The 19,917-nt window shown below is 40.0% G+C and overlaps 1 protein-coding gene and 1 long non-coding RNA gene across 3 annotated transcripts; one reads left to right on the top strand and one right to left on the bottom strand.

Annotated features, from left to right (window-relative positions):
* Positions 1–494: 494 nt before the first annotated feature.
* Positions 495–14,995, bottom strand: LOC148188770 (uncharacterized). Its single transcript, XR_015777553.1, has 3 exons — positions 14,750–14,995; positions 6,116–6,223; positions 495–1,516 (listed from the first exon to the last, which is right to left on the bottom strand). It is a non-coding gene; the product is annotated as an uncharacterized LOC148188770 (long non-coding RNA).
* Positions 720–19,198, top strand: LOC121947081 (Krueppel-like factor 15). Of its 2 annotated transcripts, XM_042491971.2 has the most exons (5): positions 720–846; positions 3,301–3,378; positions 3,510–3,675; positions 6,479–8,069; positions 15,549–19,198. In XM_042491971.2, the coding sequence occupies exons 4-5, from the start codon at positions 6,553–6,555 to the stop codon at positions 15,715–15,717; spliced, it is 1,686 nt and encodes a 561-aa protein (XP_042347905.2). In that variant the 5' UTR covers positions 720–846; positions 3,301–3,378; positions 3,510–3,675; positions 6,479–6,552; the 3' UTR covers positions 15,718–19,198. The 2 variants fall into 2 exon arrangements, with proteins under 2 accessions (XP_042347905.2, XP_042347904.2); XM_042491970.2 differs by lacking the exons at positions 720–846; positions 3,301–3,378; positions 3,510–3,675 and adding an exon at positions 4,093–4,323.
* Positions 19,199–19,917: the final 719 nt, after the last annotated feature.

Here is a 19,917-nt window from a genome sequence, read left to right on the forward strand (position 1 = left end):
TTTTGGCACATTGCAAGCCTTACCAGAGGAAATAAATCAATTTGACTCATTAGGTCCATCTGGTGCTTGCGTAATGTGCATACGTGTTGGTGTTTGTGAGTTTGAATAGAGCAGCCGAAACCAATTAGTATGTGGGGCAGAGAAAAGAACCTCTGTGGACTTCATTAGACTCTCTTGGTCAGAAGTCCTACGAGCCCAGCATTTCCTCAAATAAAAGATCAAATTAGACTTAGAATATATATCTTGGGACCCAAAATTGGTCACAGAGATAACTTCTGTAGAGCCAAACCAGAAAACAGGACTTCCTAATATATTTAACAAGCTGACTACTGATGTGAGCAAAGATGCAATCTGTGTGGGAAAACAGAGAAGTGTTGACTGGATGCAGTGAATAGATACCGCGCTGCTTCTCTTCAAGCACTTTGCAACTAACAACCTTACAGGAAGGACTTCTTTCTGATTCCAGGTCAGTATCAACTGAGAGAGGCAGAAACTTTGGTTAATGGGCCATGGTCCATTTATTTTGTGGGAAAGCAAAAGTACTAAGATGGAAAAACATTAAACAAACAACATAAAATGTTATCACAGGCAAAATCACAGTAGGGGTTTTCTGTATGTAGCAGTAAGTGGTAGGGATTATAGATGGCCTTTTTCACTGCAGACATTTTGACAAAAGCACAGGTGTTACTAATAACATTAACGATGGCTTTGTTGTATTCAGGAGCCCCTGCCCAAGTCATGCCAGAGTAATCACTACTTGTCTGACAGTCGAAAAACTTTGGAAACCCCAATCTCCTACGTTTTTGACATCATATTGGAAGGGCTTTGTTTGAAACCAACAATGAGGTAAGAAAGTAAGATGGGTTTTAACTTGTCTCCGCTTTTCTATTTGTTGCACAACTAATTCGAACAAGACCTCAAACCCATATAATGACATTGGTCTTATTTTCCTTGCCTTTGATATCAGAATCAAATATACTGTTATTGATCCCCAAGGGGGAAATTGTGTATTACAGTTACTCTGATGCAAGCATAGAGTTATAGCAAGTAGAATACCAACACAAGTATATAAAAAAATAAAATAGAATAACAATAATGGTGAACAATTAGCACCAGTATGTAAATATTTAAAATAAAAATATGTATAATATTCTGAGTGTAAAGAAATACAGTAATAAACAATTGGCAATTAGTATGTGAACATTTAGATGAGGGTGGCACGGTGGGGGTCCTTGGATCGAAACCCGGTTGGAACAGGGTTCAGTCCATGGGCGGGGGCCCTCTGTGCGGAGTTTGCATGTTCTCCCCGTGTCTGCGTGGGTTCTCTCCGGGGTCTCCGGCTTCCTCCCACAGTCCAAAGACATGCAGCTCAGGTTGACTGGTGACTCTAAATTTCCCTTAGGTGTGACTGTGAGTTCCAGACTGTCTATATATGTCGGCCCTGCGATAGTCTGGCGACCTGTCCAGGGTGTACCCCACCTTCCGCCCAATGACCGCTGGGATTGGCTCCGCGACCCTTACGAGGACACAATGAATATTTAAATGATAATATGGATAATGTGTTGAGTGTGTGAAGTCTGTGAAATATAAAACTGTGCCTTATGCTACAATGCAATGTATAAAACTAGTGTGAAAGTTAGAAATATAAAAATACAAATATGCGTGCAATGAACAGCAGAAATATGCACGAGTAAGAATAACAAAAAGAATATATACAATATGTGTTGCATGTGAAATATGGCCTACATTCAAGAATTAGAAAAATATTGCACATTTGAATAATTGCATAGAGGAATGCTATGGTTAAAATATTGCCATTAAGACAGTGATATAAAGAGGTATTGCACCTTGTTTTTTAACCTACTACACAGATGCCATCTTTAGCAGCATGCGACTGCTACCGGCTTCACTGTGTGCTTATTGAGTTTGGTTGGTATTGCAAACAATAGCTATCTCAGCTAGGACTGGTGTTGCCCACAAAAGCTTGGTTTCTGACTTGTACTGCAACATGGTAAACGCAGGTGGGATGTCATTCCCAGCTCTGACTTCCAAGGTAAATGGAACAAGTGTCATTAGCAGTACCACAAGTAGCAGCAGAAGTAGCAGTAACAGTAGTAGTAGTGGCAGTAACAATGGTAATAGCAGAAGAAGCAGAGTCCTATGCAAAGCAAACCTCCTCACTGTGTGACATTGTGTATCCTTTTACACAGCATAATAGCCGCTGACTCTTTACTGTATACAAGTACACACTGAAACACTCCTAATGTTTACAAGCAGGCTGAGAGTGGATCATTTATCCAAACACACTGAAAGGTAATCTAACCTACGCAGGCAAATCTAATTAGGTTGGAGCCAGCAAAGTTACTTCAGCCCGGCGGAGGTGTTTATATGAGGTCTGCTCAGCTGGAGTGAAAGCAAAACTTCTATTACTGATGTTATTAGGCAGCATGTAAACACACTCACTTACCTACTCAATGGCTCCCTCATTCATTCAGTCACTCAGCCACCTATTTAGCCACGGGCATCTAAAACAGGCTAAGAGCTCAGTGTGCTGTCCAGGCAGCAGACGACTATTAGGAGCTAAAAAGGTGAGATTTGTACTGTTACTTTTCTCTCAAGGTTACACCTTTCTTGTCAGTTTAAATATCATCAGGTATATTAGTCCATATGAATTAACATACAGCTACTAACTATGTTAGTAGCCCAGGACAGATTGACAAAATACTGGCTGTAGAAAGGGGCTTCACGTTCTTGCATAAGTCACCTCTCTGTCTTGAGCTGAATAGCATTAGAAAAACATTTATTTTAATCATGAAACTGCTTTATTCAGTATTTTTAACAGTTTAAATCACTGGGTCTGTTTGTTCAGGAGAGAAAGAGACTTCTCTGGATAATTCTTCTCCCGGTTAAAAGCTCTTGAACATCTGGAGCTTAATTTATCAGAGAAAAGAGGTGAGCATAGATTAGGTGCTAGGCTAGTGGCCAATCTCCAACATGCCAAAAAGCATTTGAGAAACACTGTTTTGTAACGTGAAACTGCTTTATTCAGTGTTTTTTCCACTTTAAATTACTGTGTCTGTTTGTTGTAGAGAAGCAGAGACCTCTGCAGATAATTCAGCTTCGGTTAAGAACCTCCTAAACCTCCAGATCTTAAGTTAAAAATTTTAGCACAGATAAGGGCGAGGATAGCAACCTCTCTCCAACATGCTAAATAGCATTGGAGAAACATTGATTTGTGGTTTGAAACTGTTTTATTTGTTATTTTAACTTTTAATCATCTAGTCTGTTTGTTTTGGATAGGAAGACACCTCTGTGGATAATTCAGCTTCTGGTGAGAACCTCCTGATTGTCTGGATCTTAAGTAATTGGAGAAAAAGGGTGAGCACAGATCAGGTGCTGGGCTAGCAGCCTCTCTCTGCTATGCCAAACAGCATCATAAAAACACAATTTTTTAAACTACTACTACTACTATTTACTTTATTCTGTGTTTTTCTACTTTAAATCCCCAGATCCATTTGTTTTGGAGAGGAAGAGACCACTATGAATATTTCGTCTCTCAGTTAAAACCTCCTGTATGAATTCTCTTTGGATAATATTTCAGCTGGTTGCATTCTGCGATCCTTATTGCTAGATGCCACTACATCCCCTGTAATTATTACACACTGCTCCTTTAAGGTAAGATTATATGAAAATAATGTATTCCTATATGACATGACTGAAAGATACCACACCAGAAAAGCACCATTAAATTATAGAAACATTATACCACATTATGTCACATGTAACACAGAATAGCATGACCTATCCAAGTCCCCTATAGTTATTATAAGAGTATGATGAAAGTGATTTTATGACACACACACACACACACACACACACACACACACACACACACACACACACACACACACACACACACACACACACACACACACATCCTCTCTCGCTCCCTCCCTTCCTCCATTGACGCCAAACCCTGATCCGGCCTCTCTCCACCGAGAGCCAATTGCGGCGCGCCGAGCAGGCGAGCCTTCATGAGCCGACCCCCCTAATTTGACTGGTATAACATACCTAGCTCCGATCATGTGACGCCTAAGCGAACTACCAGCCCTCTGGAGAGAGAGTGATAGTGTGTGTGCGCGTGGATGTGCGTAAGAGAGAGCGAGAGACAGACAGAGAGAGAGAATGTGGAGGCGTACAGCTATGCAAAGAGCGTGTCGTGGACTTATATTGCCATTACGCACCATTACGCACTGACAGCTACTTTCAAGAGAAGAGCGCACGTCGCAGAGGAGCGGAATTTTGGATTTCTCGCATACACAAGTGAGTAAAAGTAGTGCGGCTGCTGTAATTCAATAGTGTCTGTTCAATTGTGCCAGCGTGTTTTCTGTCTGTCATTGTGGAGTGCAGATGAAAGCATGCAGCTGCGTGAATGGAGAGGAAATTAGGATCTTAACCATTGCGCGCATGTGGCGACATTGTATGTATAATGGTGCTGCCCGTTCACTATCTATATCATGTAAAACTAATATCAGGACTCATTTTTTCTGTGATCTGATTAGCAGTCACAGTGTTAACCTCCATGACTAATTATTAATGCAGCGCGGTGAAGACCAGGAGCGCATCGGGCTGTCAAAGCCTCTTTGATGTTTGACGGCGGCAGGGTTACCCTAGGGCAAGTGACTCAAGAATTGGATTTGAAGCCAAGGTGTTGCCAAACTCTCTTTCCAAACTTTTTTCCTCATGAGATATCGCCGAGGCACAGCAGCAGTCAACCCCAGACCCCCGATGCCACAGGACAGAGTCACAAAAGCACCCAAACCTGTCGAATTTTGGTGTAAGATCACATTACATAACTTACTGAAGGTGGAGAACAACGTCGGTGAGGTCTCACAATAACAGTTGATTTTAACGCACTGTGGTTGTGACAGCCTAATTAGCCTAACTGAGGTAATAATAGCAGTATTAATCAAATACATGTGCTAACTTTCTCACCTGAAATCTCTGTGAGGACCTCTGGAGGTCTCTGGACTTCACTTTGGAAACGGCAGCTTTTCATTTTCACAGAAGAGGGCGCACAATCATTTTTGATTTTGGGGGCATTTTTTTTTTTTTTTTTTTTTTGTTTTTCATGCAATCCACATTCAGCCTTCTGAGGTTTTAAAAGGGATTTTATCGTCATGTTTAATCATCATAAACCACACGTTGCATCCAAGGCCATTTGATTTTTAATCCATCTAAATGTAGATGTGGTGCATTGTCTCTGGGCTAGATAAAAATAGACACTAAATCCTTCACTCATCATCCCATTGAAATCTGTTGGTCTAGGACTGAATGACTGTGATGAATATCACCTCTGCATTTACCTTTCTGTTCAAACTGCACCCTGGTAGGACATTGTAATTGTATTCAAATTTCTGAGAGTATATCACAGTGTCTCAAAAAGTAATGTAACATTGCAGGTTAAGCTGTAGGAAGGACCACTAGGGGGGAAATGGAAGCAAATCATTAAGTGACAGCAGAACCATGTGGCTTTAATGTTAGAAGTGGTGATAAATGGGAACCTATGATTCCACATGGTCAGTTTGAAGTCTGAGCCAGCAGCTGCAGCGTCTACACACACACACACACACACACACACACACACACACACACACGCACACACGCATGCACACACAGAGTCTTCAAATTCCACTTCCTTCACACGTGGTTGATTTTCCTTTTGAAGTGCCATCAGCTGCAGACCTCTTGAGCCAGCAGCAGGTAGTGCGTAGAGACCACATCATAATCATAAATTTCAGTCTTTCTGGTGGTTTACTTATTCTGACACAGTATAAACTTGAGGTATGTCATGTAAAACATTAACCCCAGGTCAGACTGGCCTGACTGAGTGGTACTGAGTTGTCATGCTGGTGTTTTAGAATTGATGATCACTTTACTGCATAAACTTGTTTACTGTAAAGTTTGATTCAGTGAAAAAGTAATTAGAATAAACAGTCCGAGCATGTGGTCAGTATTCAAAGTATCCTTATATGACGGTGCTGGGATATCTTACAAAAATGCACACACAACGTAAACTGTAAACTGTAGGAAAAGAGACATTGTGAGGGTGTACCTTAAAACATTGGTCTCTTGGGGGAAGTCCTGAAGGCAGGTCCTGTGTCTTATGACCCATCACCAACCGGCCTCTAACTGGATTGCTCTGGACCTTCCTCACTTCCTCCTGTAATTCCACAAGCGCATTGGTCTTTCAAAATATGTGGGTTATGCACAAATTATTGGCTCATGATTACGTGGGAAGTGTACAAATTTTGGTGCATTAATTTTCATAGGAAATAGACAAAGAGTTAATGAGAACAGCCTGCAATATTTCTTCATATACAAAAACAATGTGGTTTTGGCTAGTAAGCCATCCAAATCAAAGACAAATTCCTTTCATTGTCATGACTGATGAACACGCTCATTTGTGTTTTTGCAGGAAGAAGACCTAAGTTTTTCATTCAGCGGAACCGATTGATCTTCTGGGCACAGCTGCCATTCATCCGCACAGGAATGGTGGATCACTTGCCGCTTGGTGAGGAGACCTTCCTGTACTATACCGGCTCCCCGGGTTCTGAATACAGCTCCCTCTGTCACCACGTCAATGGTGGCACGTTGCAAGGAGTCATGGTAACTGACGCATGCATCTACGATCATCACCACCCCTACCAAGGGGTGACGCTCTCCTCATCCCCTCGCCTCTCTGAGGATGACCTCAGCGATTCCTCCAGTCCACGTTCCTCCCTCTGTTCCAGCCCCGAGGCCTCATCGCCAATGCTGCGGCACGTTCTCGGCTCCAGCTACGAAAGCAGGAGCAGCAGGAGCAGCAGTGGGAGCTGTAGTTCATCGGGGGGAGAGAGTCAAGACAGCTTGCTGGACCTCCTCCTCTCACAGGCCTCCCTCACCAACTCATTAGGCTCTAATGGCAGCAGCGGCTCTCATTCTTGTCCTCTATCTTCCTCTCTATCCTTGTCCTCCCCAACTTCTTCATCCTCATCTGCCCCTCTTTTACCCATGGGCCTGGCCTGGGAGTCCAAGAGGGAGCAGCGGCTAAGCCTCCTCCAGCAGCACGCCAGGGAGGACTGTTACGAGTTCCCTGTCTTCTTGGATGAACTGCAGGATCCTGCAGCGCTCCTTTTTCAGCCCACCCTGGAAGAGATTGAGGAGTTCTTGGAGGAGAACATGACGGTGGCAGTGGAGAAAGAAGAGGAGGGGAGTGATGAGGCAATGTCACCAATGTCAGAGGATGCCGAAGCAAAAGGTTCAAGGACATTAGCAGGGGAACTCGAATTAGTTTCACAGAATTCAGATCAGACTGTACCTGTGGCTCATTCTCCACCCTCCTCCTGCACAGAGACCAAACATACACCATGTGCATCTGACATGGACAGCTCACCATCAGCAGTGGATGTCAGTTGTACATCTAGTTCTAGTTCAATGAGTAGTGTTGATGGGATCAAACAGGAGGATTGCGGCTCGCCGCCAGCCTCATCAGAAGGTACCAGTACCTCCAGTGTGCCTGTCATCTTACAAATCCAGCCCATACAGATCAAACAAGAGCCCAGCCCTAGTGCCATATCAGACACAGTCACCCAGCAAACCCAACTCCCCAAAGCCCAGTCTCAGCCAACACAGGCTCCGTCGGATATCAAAATCGCTCAGCTCCTGGTCAACATCCAGGGGCAGACCTTTGCCTTGGTGCCGCAGCTACTTTCCACAACAAACATTTCTGGCTCGAGCAAAAATGGAAGCACCGGTTCACCCAAATTTGTCCGGATCGCACCGGTGCCCATTGCCGCCAAACCCTCCGGGCTTGGGGAAGGGGGTTTAGGCACAGGTTCGACTGCAGTGGTCCTCGCTGGAGGCCAGAGGTACCAGAAGAGTGCTGTAGCAGACCTCATTAAAATGCACAAGTGCTCTTTTCCTGGGTGTAATAAGATGTACACCAAGAGCAGCCACCTTAAAGCCCATCTGAGGAGGCACACAGGAGAGAAGCCCTTTGCCTGCACGTGGCCCGGCTGTGGATGGAGGTGAGCAGAAACAAATGTCCTTTTCATGAAATCATATTTGAAAAATGAATGTGCCGGAGAGGGTAGTCATTGACTGAAGAGATAGAGATGAGTTTGAGCTATATTAGAACAATCTTTCCACCTTTAAACTCACACACATTGCAACCTGGAGCTGATCAAAAGTTGGCCGAGTAAATAGAAATGAATGGATACATTGATAGGCAGATGAAATACACAGTACAGCTAAATGTATAAGTGATGTAGGCACTTTTCTGAAGGATATGTTTATCTACTCAGAGATGATAGTAACCAGGGTTATCAACTTCCGCTGTGAGCTCGTAACTTGAAGATAGCTGTTGATAATTGACCCTTCCTGTGTGTATTGACTTTGAAGAGGTGTACAGAATGAAATTACCTTGCAAGAACAGAGATAAAAGTGCTCTTTAGCAATTGGCTATTACATATAAGAGCCAGTGATACATTTTAGGACAGGACAAATCTTAATCCAACAAGTTCTACTGGACAGAACTTTCTAAGGGTTGAAACGTGTTGGCAGGTTTTCATCCTTTTCAGAGAAGCAAAAAATGGTCAGAAGTCCTTCACATTATGACAGAAAGTCCCTTTGATGTCACCACTTTGTTTAAGAGAGCCATTATATTGTTTTAACAGGAGAGAAAAAGGTTTTGGATTTGTGCTAGTGAGACCAGATCATAAATATGTGTCATATTTAATGAGACTCCAACAGACAGTAATTTAATGGATGTGAGGGGAAAGGGGTCATCTTGAGGAAAACTACACTCAAGTCAATTCAAGATAGTTACACTTTGTACATGCTGGCTGTGTCTCCACTATCTGTGTGTTTTTGTACCGTGGTTCAAGTTGTAGATTAGATAGAACGCCTTTTGAAGTTTTCTGCAGGCAGACTTTGTCCCTGCCAGTTATTCCACTTGTTTGCTTACTGTCTGCAACCACTTCACACACACGAACATTCACGCAGCAGAAATAATTGCAGAATCAAGCTCCAACTTTTCACTTCAGACATGCTCTCTCTACGCACAGAATTAGTTTTCAAATCATGATACATTTTTAAAGACTTCCTGGCTGCAAACTGGCATAATTGCTTCTCTGTCCTTTTATCATTACTGTCATCTAAGTAAGAAAATCCTGATTTAAACTTCTGTCCAAAGTACAAATGCTTCTATACATGGAGTTATTGCCCAAGGCATGTGTGTTTCCACACTTGGATGGAGGCAGGGTTAATTTAGGGCAAGCATTATGGTTAAGGTTAAATTATGATGAAAGTTTGAGTTAAAGGGTGAGGGTAGAATGTGTAATATCTCTCTGTAAGGAAAGTAATGCAAATTTTGCCAGTGTGTATGAGGAAAAGCATGGTAAACTGAAAGTAAACTGTCTGCTGATTCACTCTATTATACTTCCTGCAGGACCACACACTGTGAGGTTGCTGTACGGCACCTGCAGCCACTAAAAATGTTCCATATCTGACACTTTTTTTTTCAGAAAGTGCATTATGTCTGGGCTTACATCCAAGTATTTATAATAAAAAAAAGTTATTGAAGACAAAAAAAATAATATTTTTTTACTGTCACTACTAGACACTTCTTTGTTTACGTGTTTTGTTTAAAGGAATACTTAATCCCAAAAATGATCATTTTCATATCAGTCACAGACCCTGTGTAATGTTGAATTCATGCTGAAAACTTTGTTTTTCTTACGAAGAATCCAAATTCTCTTAATGAATTGAAGTAATTAAATAAAAGTCTCACGAACTGACGAATAGCACACCTTGGCAAACGTGCATTTGAAGTCTGCTTGGGCATTCCACTGAAATCCCACCTTCCAACTTGTTCATTATCCTGGAAGTGACAGGCGTGGATGTGTGACAGCAGAACTCCTGACAAATCAACAAGCTTTCAATGTGATTCACCAGCAGAGTTCAATTGCATGTGCTTTCTGTGCTAGTGTGTGACTCGTTTGTCGTGGTTGGTTCACATCCGTCATACAGTTCCATTTGGCTTGGAGCCCACAGCTAGCTAGGCTATGTTTTTAGCATCTGGCATCAACTTGACGACTGCACAGTAATCATTAACAGGTCTTGAAACGTTTCGCATTTTCTATATATGCCACACAGACGTTTGTGGGCTTGATTAAAGAACATATGAATGATCTTTATTAGGGTTATTTTTGGCATAGGTTCGTTTAAAAAGAGGCTAGATTAGACATGAAATTAAAAACATGTTCGTCTAAATGAATACTTCAACATAATGGCCATTGCAAGTTTTTCTTGCATGCCTCTACGGGAAACATATTGATTTATTGGACCTTGTTTAACAACAGCAAACACACCTGTTTACAAACTCTCACACAACTCATGCAGTATTATTCAAGTCTCATTGATCCAGTTGTATGCTCAATATTTCCCATATGCAGTTTCACTTTTTTAAAAAAAAAACCCTGAATATCAGAGTCTGGCTTTGAAGAGTTTCACCTTCAGTTCAGTTTTAAATTGTAAGGTTTTAGTGTGTGAGACATACAAGAAAAACAATGTTTTCTTCACAGATTCAAGTAAATGTATAATGATCAACTGATATAAAGATGGGCATTTTGTGGATTAAGTGTTCCTTTAAATACCCTTGTTTATTTTTGCTGAGTAAGAGTGCATTTCTCTTTCTAGTAAATTATTCATTAACCATTTTTGTGGCATGTGTTGATAAATCTCAGGATTTTTAATTACAGATGTTCTGATCAGTGGGGAATATGTGTTATAGCTATAAATATTAATAGCTATTTACAGACTGTTGGGCTAAAATGCACATAAAGCCTAGTGCTCCTTTACAATGAACCACTACATGGTTCGAAACCCGTAGGCATTATAATATGCAATAATTAGGATTCGTGTATATGATGGAACAGTGGCGAGAGAGTTGTGGTTGTTGTGGAGGGTCCGACATCTTATATCACCACGGCTCTCTCGAACATCTCACATTGTGTGTTTGTGCGCGTAAATAGTGATTTAGACTTTTCGTGATCCCCTTTCTCCGCATGTGAAAAAATTAAATGTACAAAAAATGTTATAACTTATGTAAGTTCATACACAGATGTTATGTAACGTTACATCAGGAGGAACCGTCCAAGTCAGGAGGAACTGTCCAACACCAGAGCTACATTTGTTAAACATTTTGAATCTTTAGTATTCTAGTCAGTCAGAGTGGGGGATTACTTTTAATGCAGCACCACTTTGTTGTTGTGGGTGACACATGGATATATAGGATGCCTTTATGAACTTGGGGCCATGCAGTTTTTACATAAACTAAAACATAATACCCCAGTCCTTCCCGAATCCACCTCTACAGTGTTTACATGACAGCAGAAATATACCATGTAGCATGTGCCCTTTCCTTGCTCCTCTCCCTCTGGGCCAGGAAGTCAGGCACCTCTTACCCTTCGTAACCTTAGACCAGATCCATGTGTTTGCCCCTCTGAAGTAGAGAGGAGTGGTATTTCATTGGCTCAACTCCTTTATATAACTCGGTGGAAGTTACATTTCTTTCCTTTTCTTTTTTAACCCTTTGAAACCTGAATTGACATAACTTTTTTTGTGCTGCATTCAGACGCCTTTACAAGTAAACCCTCTAACCCTGAGCAAAAAAACACTGGCAAAAAAAAAAAAAGGCAAAGAGCAACTTGGCAAGAAATGGTACACAAATAGTGCAAAATGTAGATTGATGTAGATTTGGAAAAAAATGTAGATTTTTTCTAGCTTTGAAAATTAAAGCTAGAGAAAAAATTCCTAAAATATATGTTTTAAAATTATCATAATTATGTATTTAAAATATTTTACAGAATTATTATTATTGCTAACTTTTGGGGTAATTTCTTCAGAAGTTGCTCACTGTGTTCTCCCAGTGTTTTAGAAAGAAATAAAGCCTATTTGCTCAGGTTTCAAAGGTTTAAAGCTTTTCTGGCCGTGTATCCCTCTCTTTCTTTGGCTGTAGTTTATGGTTACGCTTACAGTTCTGGATGCACGGACAAAGTCACATGTAAACATTTATAGAAACACATGCAGGCAACACACACGGGAGCACGCTGTATTTTCAGCTCAGACCTGCATGGAGCTTGTGAGATTTGGACGGCTGGGCTCAAACCCAAACAGTTTGCTGTAATAACACCGTGACGTGTGTGTACTCGGCAGTTGTCATCAGGGCACTGGCTTGTTGTCCTTGTCAGCTGACACATTCATCGTTACAACAAAACACTATTGTTGGGTGGTGATGGAGCTGCAACAGTTTGATTTAGCATGTGATTTGGGCTCATTTGAGAAGTTACTATCAGTCAATTATGATTTGATATTGATCCTCCTGGGAAACAGCGAGACTGGGGGCTTTGAGAAAACAGTTTCTGTGGAGCTAAAAAGGATCTCATGTCTTGCTAGAGAACAAATTTTGGAATTGAATCCAGCTCTTTAGCTTAAAAGAAAAACATCTATTTTGAAAAATCAGTCAAAAGAGGTTTTATGGCTGCTTGTATATAGTTTTGCAAACGTGTGTCATTGATTAGCGCTGTCATGCATTAATGTGATTTCAGCTTACAGAGAGTTGAAAGTGAGTCGCTCATAAACCCAAAGGACACAAAGGGCTTTGAGCTGACAGGATAAACTAAACAAAAAGACACAAAGATGACAGATAAAGCTGTACAGTACATGTGCTTGCCAATATCTCTGTTACTGTAAGTTTCCAGGTGTGTAACCAACCTGACAGCCCCACCTTGCGTGGCTGTTTTCACTACACCTTTCTTAGGGACAAGCCAGAACAACGCCTATGTATGTGTTTCCCACAGCGCCCACACTAATATGTATACTATGTGTCGTGCTGCAGCCACACCAAGCCGCCCCGAGGACTTAAAATTGCTTGTGAAAAACACACTCAAGTGATCAGCAGCAGTGCCCTTCAACCATGGGAACTCAGTGACCTTGACCAACATGTATGAAGCAGGGAAACCTTAAGTTACATAAGGGGGAGGGATTAAGAAATAAAGGAAGAGTTATAGGAAGAAAAAGTATGACAAAGACAGGTATTGAGGTTGTGAGAGAGAGCTGGCTCATGAAAAAAGACAAAAAGACAGCCTGATTGTTCTTTAAATGCATGTTGTGTTGAAAGATCCCCCACTGGTGTAGTATGTTATAGTTGGGCTCCAGCCCAGTTTGAGTCACTAGAAACGCTGTACATGGTTTCTATCATGCCCCAGCTTGAAGCTGATATAGTACAGCTTCAGGGTGTAATGTGTGCATGCGCGTCACACGCTGATTACCATAAGGAACAAATGTGCAGTCACATAAAGTACAGAGCATAAAGAGATTGATGTGGTTTCAGATTTGTATCTTAACAACAGCATGCCTCTTGGTGTAGATTAAGAAACCCAGCTAATCCCTTTAACATCGGTAAAAACTCTCATGACAGGCAAGTCAGCACAAAGTCATTTTGCCTGCAGGCTTTTAGCGCCTGTTGTAGAAAGCATTTGTTTTTGTTAAAGCTGCACTAATCTATTTATATTTATATTTAGAATTGATCAAATGCCTGTGTGTATGGGCGCTTGAAGTGATAAACCCAAAGAGAATTGACTGCAGTTCCACTCAGGTCTATGGAGCGTTAAAGCCACAGCGCACTCCAAAATCCTAATGACATATTTTTCCCCTTACCTGTCATGCTATTTATCAATGTCGATTGTTTTGGTGTGAGTAGCTTAGTTTTGGAGTTATCGGCCATGGAGATGTCTGCCCTCTCTCCAATTTAATGGAACTATATGGCACTCAGCTTGTGGTACTCAAAGTAGGAAAAAAAAAACTCAACAGCAATGTCTCTTTCCAGAAATCATGACCTAATTGCTCAAGATAATCCTTGTTGTGAGCAATTTCATGTATGAACATTCTCATCTGCTGCTTGCTCATTTAGTACCACTGAGCTAGCTAAAATTACAGCTCAGTCAAGTAGGATGCCATTTATGTTTACATCTTGCACTATCACAAGCACAATGCAGTTGGCAGATGTAGGCTAGTTTGATAAAAATAAAATAGTTAGTTTGACCCTAATTATCATATTTTAGCATTCTCACACAAAAAAACAAAAAGAACACACTGCTAGCATTGGTATTGTGAGCTCGTTAGCATGCTTAAGTCCTGCTAGCATGGCTAAGGACAAAAAGTCTTGTTTCAGTGGTGAATAATTATTAGTATGAGCTTGCGTGATGAACACCAGCTAAGAGTGTAAAAGGGAAATAGATAAAGGACTTGCAACAATAAAGTAGGCTTAGATATAGATTCAAAGTATATTTCAATTTTGTACCTTGAATTTGTGAAGAAAGCTTTGTTTTGTCAAATGCCTCTACAGTGAACAAATAATTTTAATTAATTTTTTAAGTAAACGGAGTTCGCATTTCACTACAATTAGTGTAGGCAGAAGTGTGGGGTTTTCCATTCACTGTGACAGAATGCAAGACAAAGTTTTCTTCGTGAATTCAATGTAACACACAGTTTTATACAAATGGAACATTTTGCGAGTGAAGAATTCCTTAGTCTGTTTATAGTATTTATAGGACTGTGGACAAAGTCAACCTGCAGATTAAAAAGATTTCAATACCGAACATTAACCACACGAGTCAAGTTGAAGTGTTTGTTTTGAAGTTCTTACCTTTAAGATTCCATAGTTAACCTTTTTAAGCTTTGTCAGTTATCTCCCTTTTATCGGGCCATTAAAATGATGAATAGGCTAGTTGTGTAATCCATGTGTAGAGTGGAAATGGTTTGAAGTAACTGTGAGTGACGTCTTTATATCTCTGTGAATTATCACCTTCATGCCTTTAGCCTGCCGCCGCTGCTGCTGCTACTGGAAATGCACCATGAAATAAATCCCCGTTACAGATTAATCTGATCTTAACAGCTTTACTAATAAAATATATACAGATGCACACGATGATATATGCACACTCGTGTACAACAGGCACTACTCTATCATCCAATTAACCCTTTACTGTCTAAGCTAGTCTGAGCCCATAGAGACCGGAGAGCAGAGCAGGCCAGAAATAGACTGGGCATAGATTTGCACTGCTCATGTGTTGAGCTAAATATGGGTCGGCTCTTTAACTCCACAGCAGACGCACAGCAATGCACATGTACAGTATAGCATCACACCTCTCAGATACCCTCATATTAAACAGCTTGACTTGGCTTTTATGTTATTTGGCTGTTTGAAGCATGACTGCTTCCATTATTTTTATATAGGAAGCACTATATACAAACAGGTTAATTTACATACGGAAGAGGAAGTACTTAAAAAGGGCTGAAAACTGTTAATTTTCCTCAGTGAAATATACTGAGTGACACAAAATTGGAAGATATGATGGGAAAGTATTGTTAAAAATTTGCTTAATGTTTTGAAAAAAATCATCATCATAATTTGATAAATGACATCCTGGGTTTCCTTTTGGCAGGTTCTCCCGGTCCGATGAGCTGTCCCGACACCGGCGCTCCCACTCGGGAGTGAAACCATACCAGTGCATCGTCTGCGAAAAGAAGTTTGCCCGCAGCGATCACCTGTCGAAACACCTCAAAGTCCACCGCTTTCCACGAAGCAGCAGGACAGGACGCTCTGCAAACTGACTCTGCTGACCCCACTCTGACAGACTGACGCTCAGCGGAGAGAGAGGGGGGATTGGGGGGGGGGCTGCATCCGTGTATGTGTGTGTATTTGTGTGTGACTGAAGACAGAGAAGAGGGGGGTGAAAGTCCAAACACCTTTTAAAGGAGTCTGTGCAGGACCCTTGAGCTCGTTTGTGTTTATGTTCAAATATGTACGCGTGACGTACGTTCATGGTACTGTTATAATTTATTGGGTGGCGAGGAGAAGACTGTAAAACTAAAACAGAAAACTGTTACTTGACACACCCTCACAGGTGGAATAAGCTTCTTGTATATTACAACTTTTTTTTCTCAATCAAATCTTTTAGCTAATCTAATTTGAAAAAAGATTTGCGACTCAGAGTATTTTTACACTTTGAGGTGGGTGTTATTGTTGTTGCTGGAGTCAAAAGCCTTATATAAACAGGAATGCATTACTAAGGGGTCTGCTACTATTTAAAAACCCCAGTTTTTTTTTTATCTTCCAGGAGCCAAATGTTTTAAGGTACTAGCAAAATCTCATTATTTAATGGCTTGAATTGAATTTGTTGCCCAACAACAAGAGCTTACTGGACATAGTAAACTATCAGGGCCTTGGTTTAATTCTTCCTTGATAGACAGCAGAGCAAATGATGCATCAACATTCCTGTAGCTTTCAATAGTTGTCTTTTTTGCCTTTGAGCCCAGTTACAGGAAGAAGGAAATGGAAAAAAAACATGAACAATGTTCATGTTCATGTTGAATTACTGCTTACCAACGAACATCATGTCATTATGTAATTTGCACTGGCACACATGAAATTTACAGTTGTCTGCCCACACAACACAAGTATTTTGTGTTGTGGTCTGGCTTGACTCACTGCTATGTAAAACTCTTTGTTCTCATGAGGTCAAGAGACAGTTTATCAGAATGTTTTATGGCCTGTTTGGATCAAAAGAAATTGGGTTGCAGCTAAGATTATCCTTAAAATATGACAATCTGAGGTTTAAAATAAGTATTTACAGAATGCTGTCTGTCGTTCTGTCTTCAATTTATGATGTATCACTTTTCTTTTCTTTTTTTACCATATCATTACTTTATGTCACTTAATTAATTTCATGTCACTGCTGACAGAAAATATGTGAAATAATTCAAGATGGTAAATTCACATTGCTAAGAAGCTGGTGTCAGTTCCAATCAGCTGGACACCGATTCAGCTGGCCTTGAACAAATCAAATCTTTTGCCTCCTTTCTTGCCAAATCAAGTTTCTTATGCCCTCTTCGTCATAGATTAATTTCAATATGGATTAATTTTACATATAAAAATGATGAAATGATTTACATATGGTGAGACTTAATCAATGAGCCGTTAAAACACCAGACCACCAGAAGAAATTTATCAAAGCAGGTCTGTAACTTTAGCTTGAAAAGCGTCTGCTGTTTCTATTAGTATCATAATAAGATAATGGTGCAACTAGGCATAACAATAACACAAGTACAGAAAAAGTGTAAGAAAAAAAAAGTGTAAGCTAGCATTACATGCCCAGTTTAATGGCAATATGTGAAATGGACACAAAGTCACAACAATGCATTACGTTGTGGTGGATACAAAATACGTTAAAATGATGTGCTGGTAACACAAAAACAATTCCAAAGCAAAATCGATGAAGGTATTTTGTCATAGTGGACACATGAAATAAGTATAAAGGGCTGTAAAGTCTATGTAAGGAAGATGGGTCTAACAAACAGACTTTTACCCAGGAGACCGCTGTTTGTGTCCCGTGTGAAAACAGAAGTAAACATAGTTATGTGACTTTATGGACTTCACATAACTATGCAAAGTATTTTATGGTGGAACTTCACAAGACTATGCAAGTACAAAACTTGATGTCGTGCACGTGTGTATCACATACGTAGTTATTTTAACAGAAACCTTTATTTCCTTAACTTAAATTTTTAGTTGTTTTTTTCTTTCCTCTAACCTTAACCAAAATGTGACCATTCGTAGACTTTGCATTGACATTGTTTTCGTGTTGCCAGCCTGTAATTTTAACATATTTCATGCCCACAACCATGAGACGGGTTGTCAATAGATCTTGTCCATTTCACAGATTTCTGTGAGATTGTGTTGAAAATTAGCCACCTTAAGCTACTGGTCATACCAGACCAAGTAAAAGTGTAGCAGCAGCTTAACAAATAAGTGTAAGTAATAAGTGTAATAAGTGTATTGGGTGTAAAGGGAGAGTTTTATTGCTTATAAAATTAAACTTTTCACTAGTAAAAGAATGAATGTGCTATGTCTATGGCTCTGACTTATCTCCCATTAAAGCCTCTTCTCTTGCCAAAGCAGGTTTTTCTCCTCTCCCTTCCAAAAATTAATTTCATAAAATGAAAAATGAAATAATTTGCATATTAAATGTAACTGGAAATTTTTGTTGTTGTTGCCCATTTGTTGAGACTGGAATTATGAGCCATTACAGCATCACAAATCAAAGGGGATCTCCATGACTCCCTTTCATTCAGTCTGGTCTCATTACTTGTTACAGCATATTCGTCAATGGTAAATCAAGTATTTAAGGAACAAAATTATCTGTCCCTGGTCTCGAACATATCAAATCTCTTGCCATAAAATGAGATGCCTTTGTCTTGTACTGTAAGGGAACAGTGACTGTTTTGCTTTTTTTGTCATATCGCATTTACCTGTATAGACTGCTTTAGTGTGTGTCATTCTGCATCTCAGTTAAATTAAACCAAATGTATGATGGAAGGGATGCAAATGCCGGCGGCACAGAGTTCAGACCTCATCCCCTGTGCCAAACAGTTCAGTAAACAACATTCAGTATTGAAAATGGTTGAAGAATTGAAAGTTTGAACTGGAATTGAATTGTTTTTTGGAAGTGTTTGATTTGCTGAAAAAGTAAGTAGCCAAGTCTTCGGTACACAATAGCTAAACGAGACGTCGTATGGAGGAAGTGTATCATTGATGTCAGGCATTCCTTCCATACAATCAGAAGAAACGCTATTCTGATTGGGTGTCATGTGAGCCCATGAATGTATGTAAATACTGTATATGCATCTGAGAGGAGAAAAAAAAATATTCTTCTAGTGATTTCTGTGATTGTGAAAGATTTTTTTAAAAATATGTAAAGAAAGAGTACATAACGTGATAATTCAAATATATAGTGAAAAATGTGGTAACTTACTTTTTTTGTCAGGTTTTTACACAATACATAATCAAACAGCTCATGAAATGTTTCATAATACATCCATAGATCAGATATAATGTATTTCTTAGATATTTTCTTGATTTGCACAGCCACTTTGTCAGGTGCAAACTGCAATACAGCATAAACTATTATGAAACATTTGATGAGTATATTGTATGCTGTGTAAATATGTTCCAAAGAAAGAGTTGCTTAAAATGTTATATTTTTGCTTTTGTTCTTACGTAAAACACATTTACAATAAAAATCCCAAAACCAAAGATATTCTTGAAATAAGATTTTCTTTTGTCGTTATTGTACTTTTCAAAATGTCAACATCTGTGGTAGAAACTTGTGTGTAGGATTTAAGGGGATATTATGGCAATAACAGAACATAACATTCCAAACTTGGCTTTCATAAGTTTATAAAAATCTGAAAAAGAGAATTATTGTGTTTACATTAACACAGAACAAGCCGTTTATATTTAAATACGAAGTGAACAAAAATGGTGAAAATGGAGGCTAGAAAAATTTAGATCAAACTGTAAAACAAGGCATTTCTGATTAAATATGAGCCAAGATTCTTTTACTGTGTTGCACATTTCTTGCCTCATTTTTTAGAAACACGTTTTAGCTTGCCATTCAGCTGTAACACCAGATCTGCCCGTTTGCCACTGTGTCAAACGGTAGAGGTTGCATAACATCAACCACCAGCTGGAGCACTTATTGGTCTGGTACAGCGCAGTGCATCATGGTGATTGTAGGTTTTCTAACTTTTGAGTAAAAGCCAAAGTCACGGTGCTTTTTCTCTTTTTTCTCTGGCTAATTTGGAAAGTATCTGCATCTTTTCCTTGCAGAGATGGCCTTGTTTTATGTGAGGACCCTCTTTATGTTGGTGAAATAGTTATTGAAGTTTCCCATTTTTTGCTCTCCTCATGCTTCATTGTCATGTACTTCCTGTTTTATTTTGAGACTCACCTCTTGTCTTATTTCAGGTCCT

This window comes from Plectropomus leopardus, chromosome 9 (assembly GCF_026936395.1).
Source record: "Plectropomus leopardus strain MGB_pleo_1.0 chromosome 9, ASM2693639v1, whole genome shotgun sequence".
Lineage (NCBI taxonomy): Eukaryota > Metazoa > Chordata > Actinopteri > Perciformes > Serranidae > Plectropomus > Plectropomus leopardus.

Excerpts from the sequence above, each read along its gene's own strand:
- LOC121947081 (XM_042491970.2), top strand. The coding sequence starts at position 4,146 with ATGTGCGTAAGAGAGAGCGAGAGACAGACAGAGAGAGAGAATGTGGAG. Across the intron at positions 4,324-6,478 it reads TGGATTTCTCGCATACACAA|GAAGAAGACCTAAGTTTTTC; the intron begins GTGAGTAAAAGT and ends GTGTTTTTGCAG. Across the intron at positions 8,070-15,548 it reads TGGCCCGGCTGTGGATGGAG|GTTCTCCCGGTCCGATGAGC; the intron begins GTGAGCAGAAAC and ends TCCTTTTGGCAG.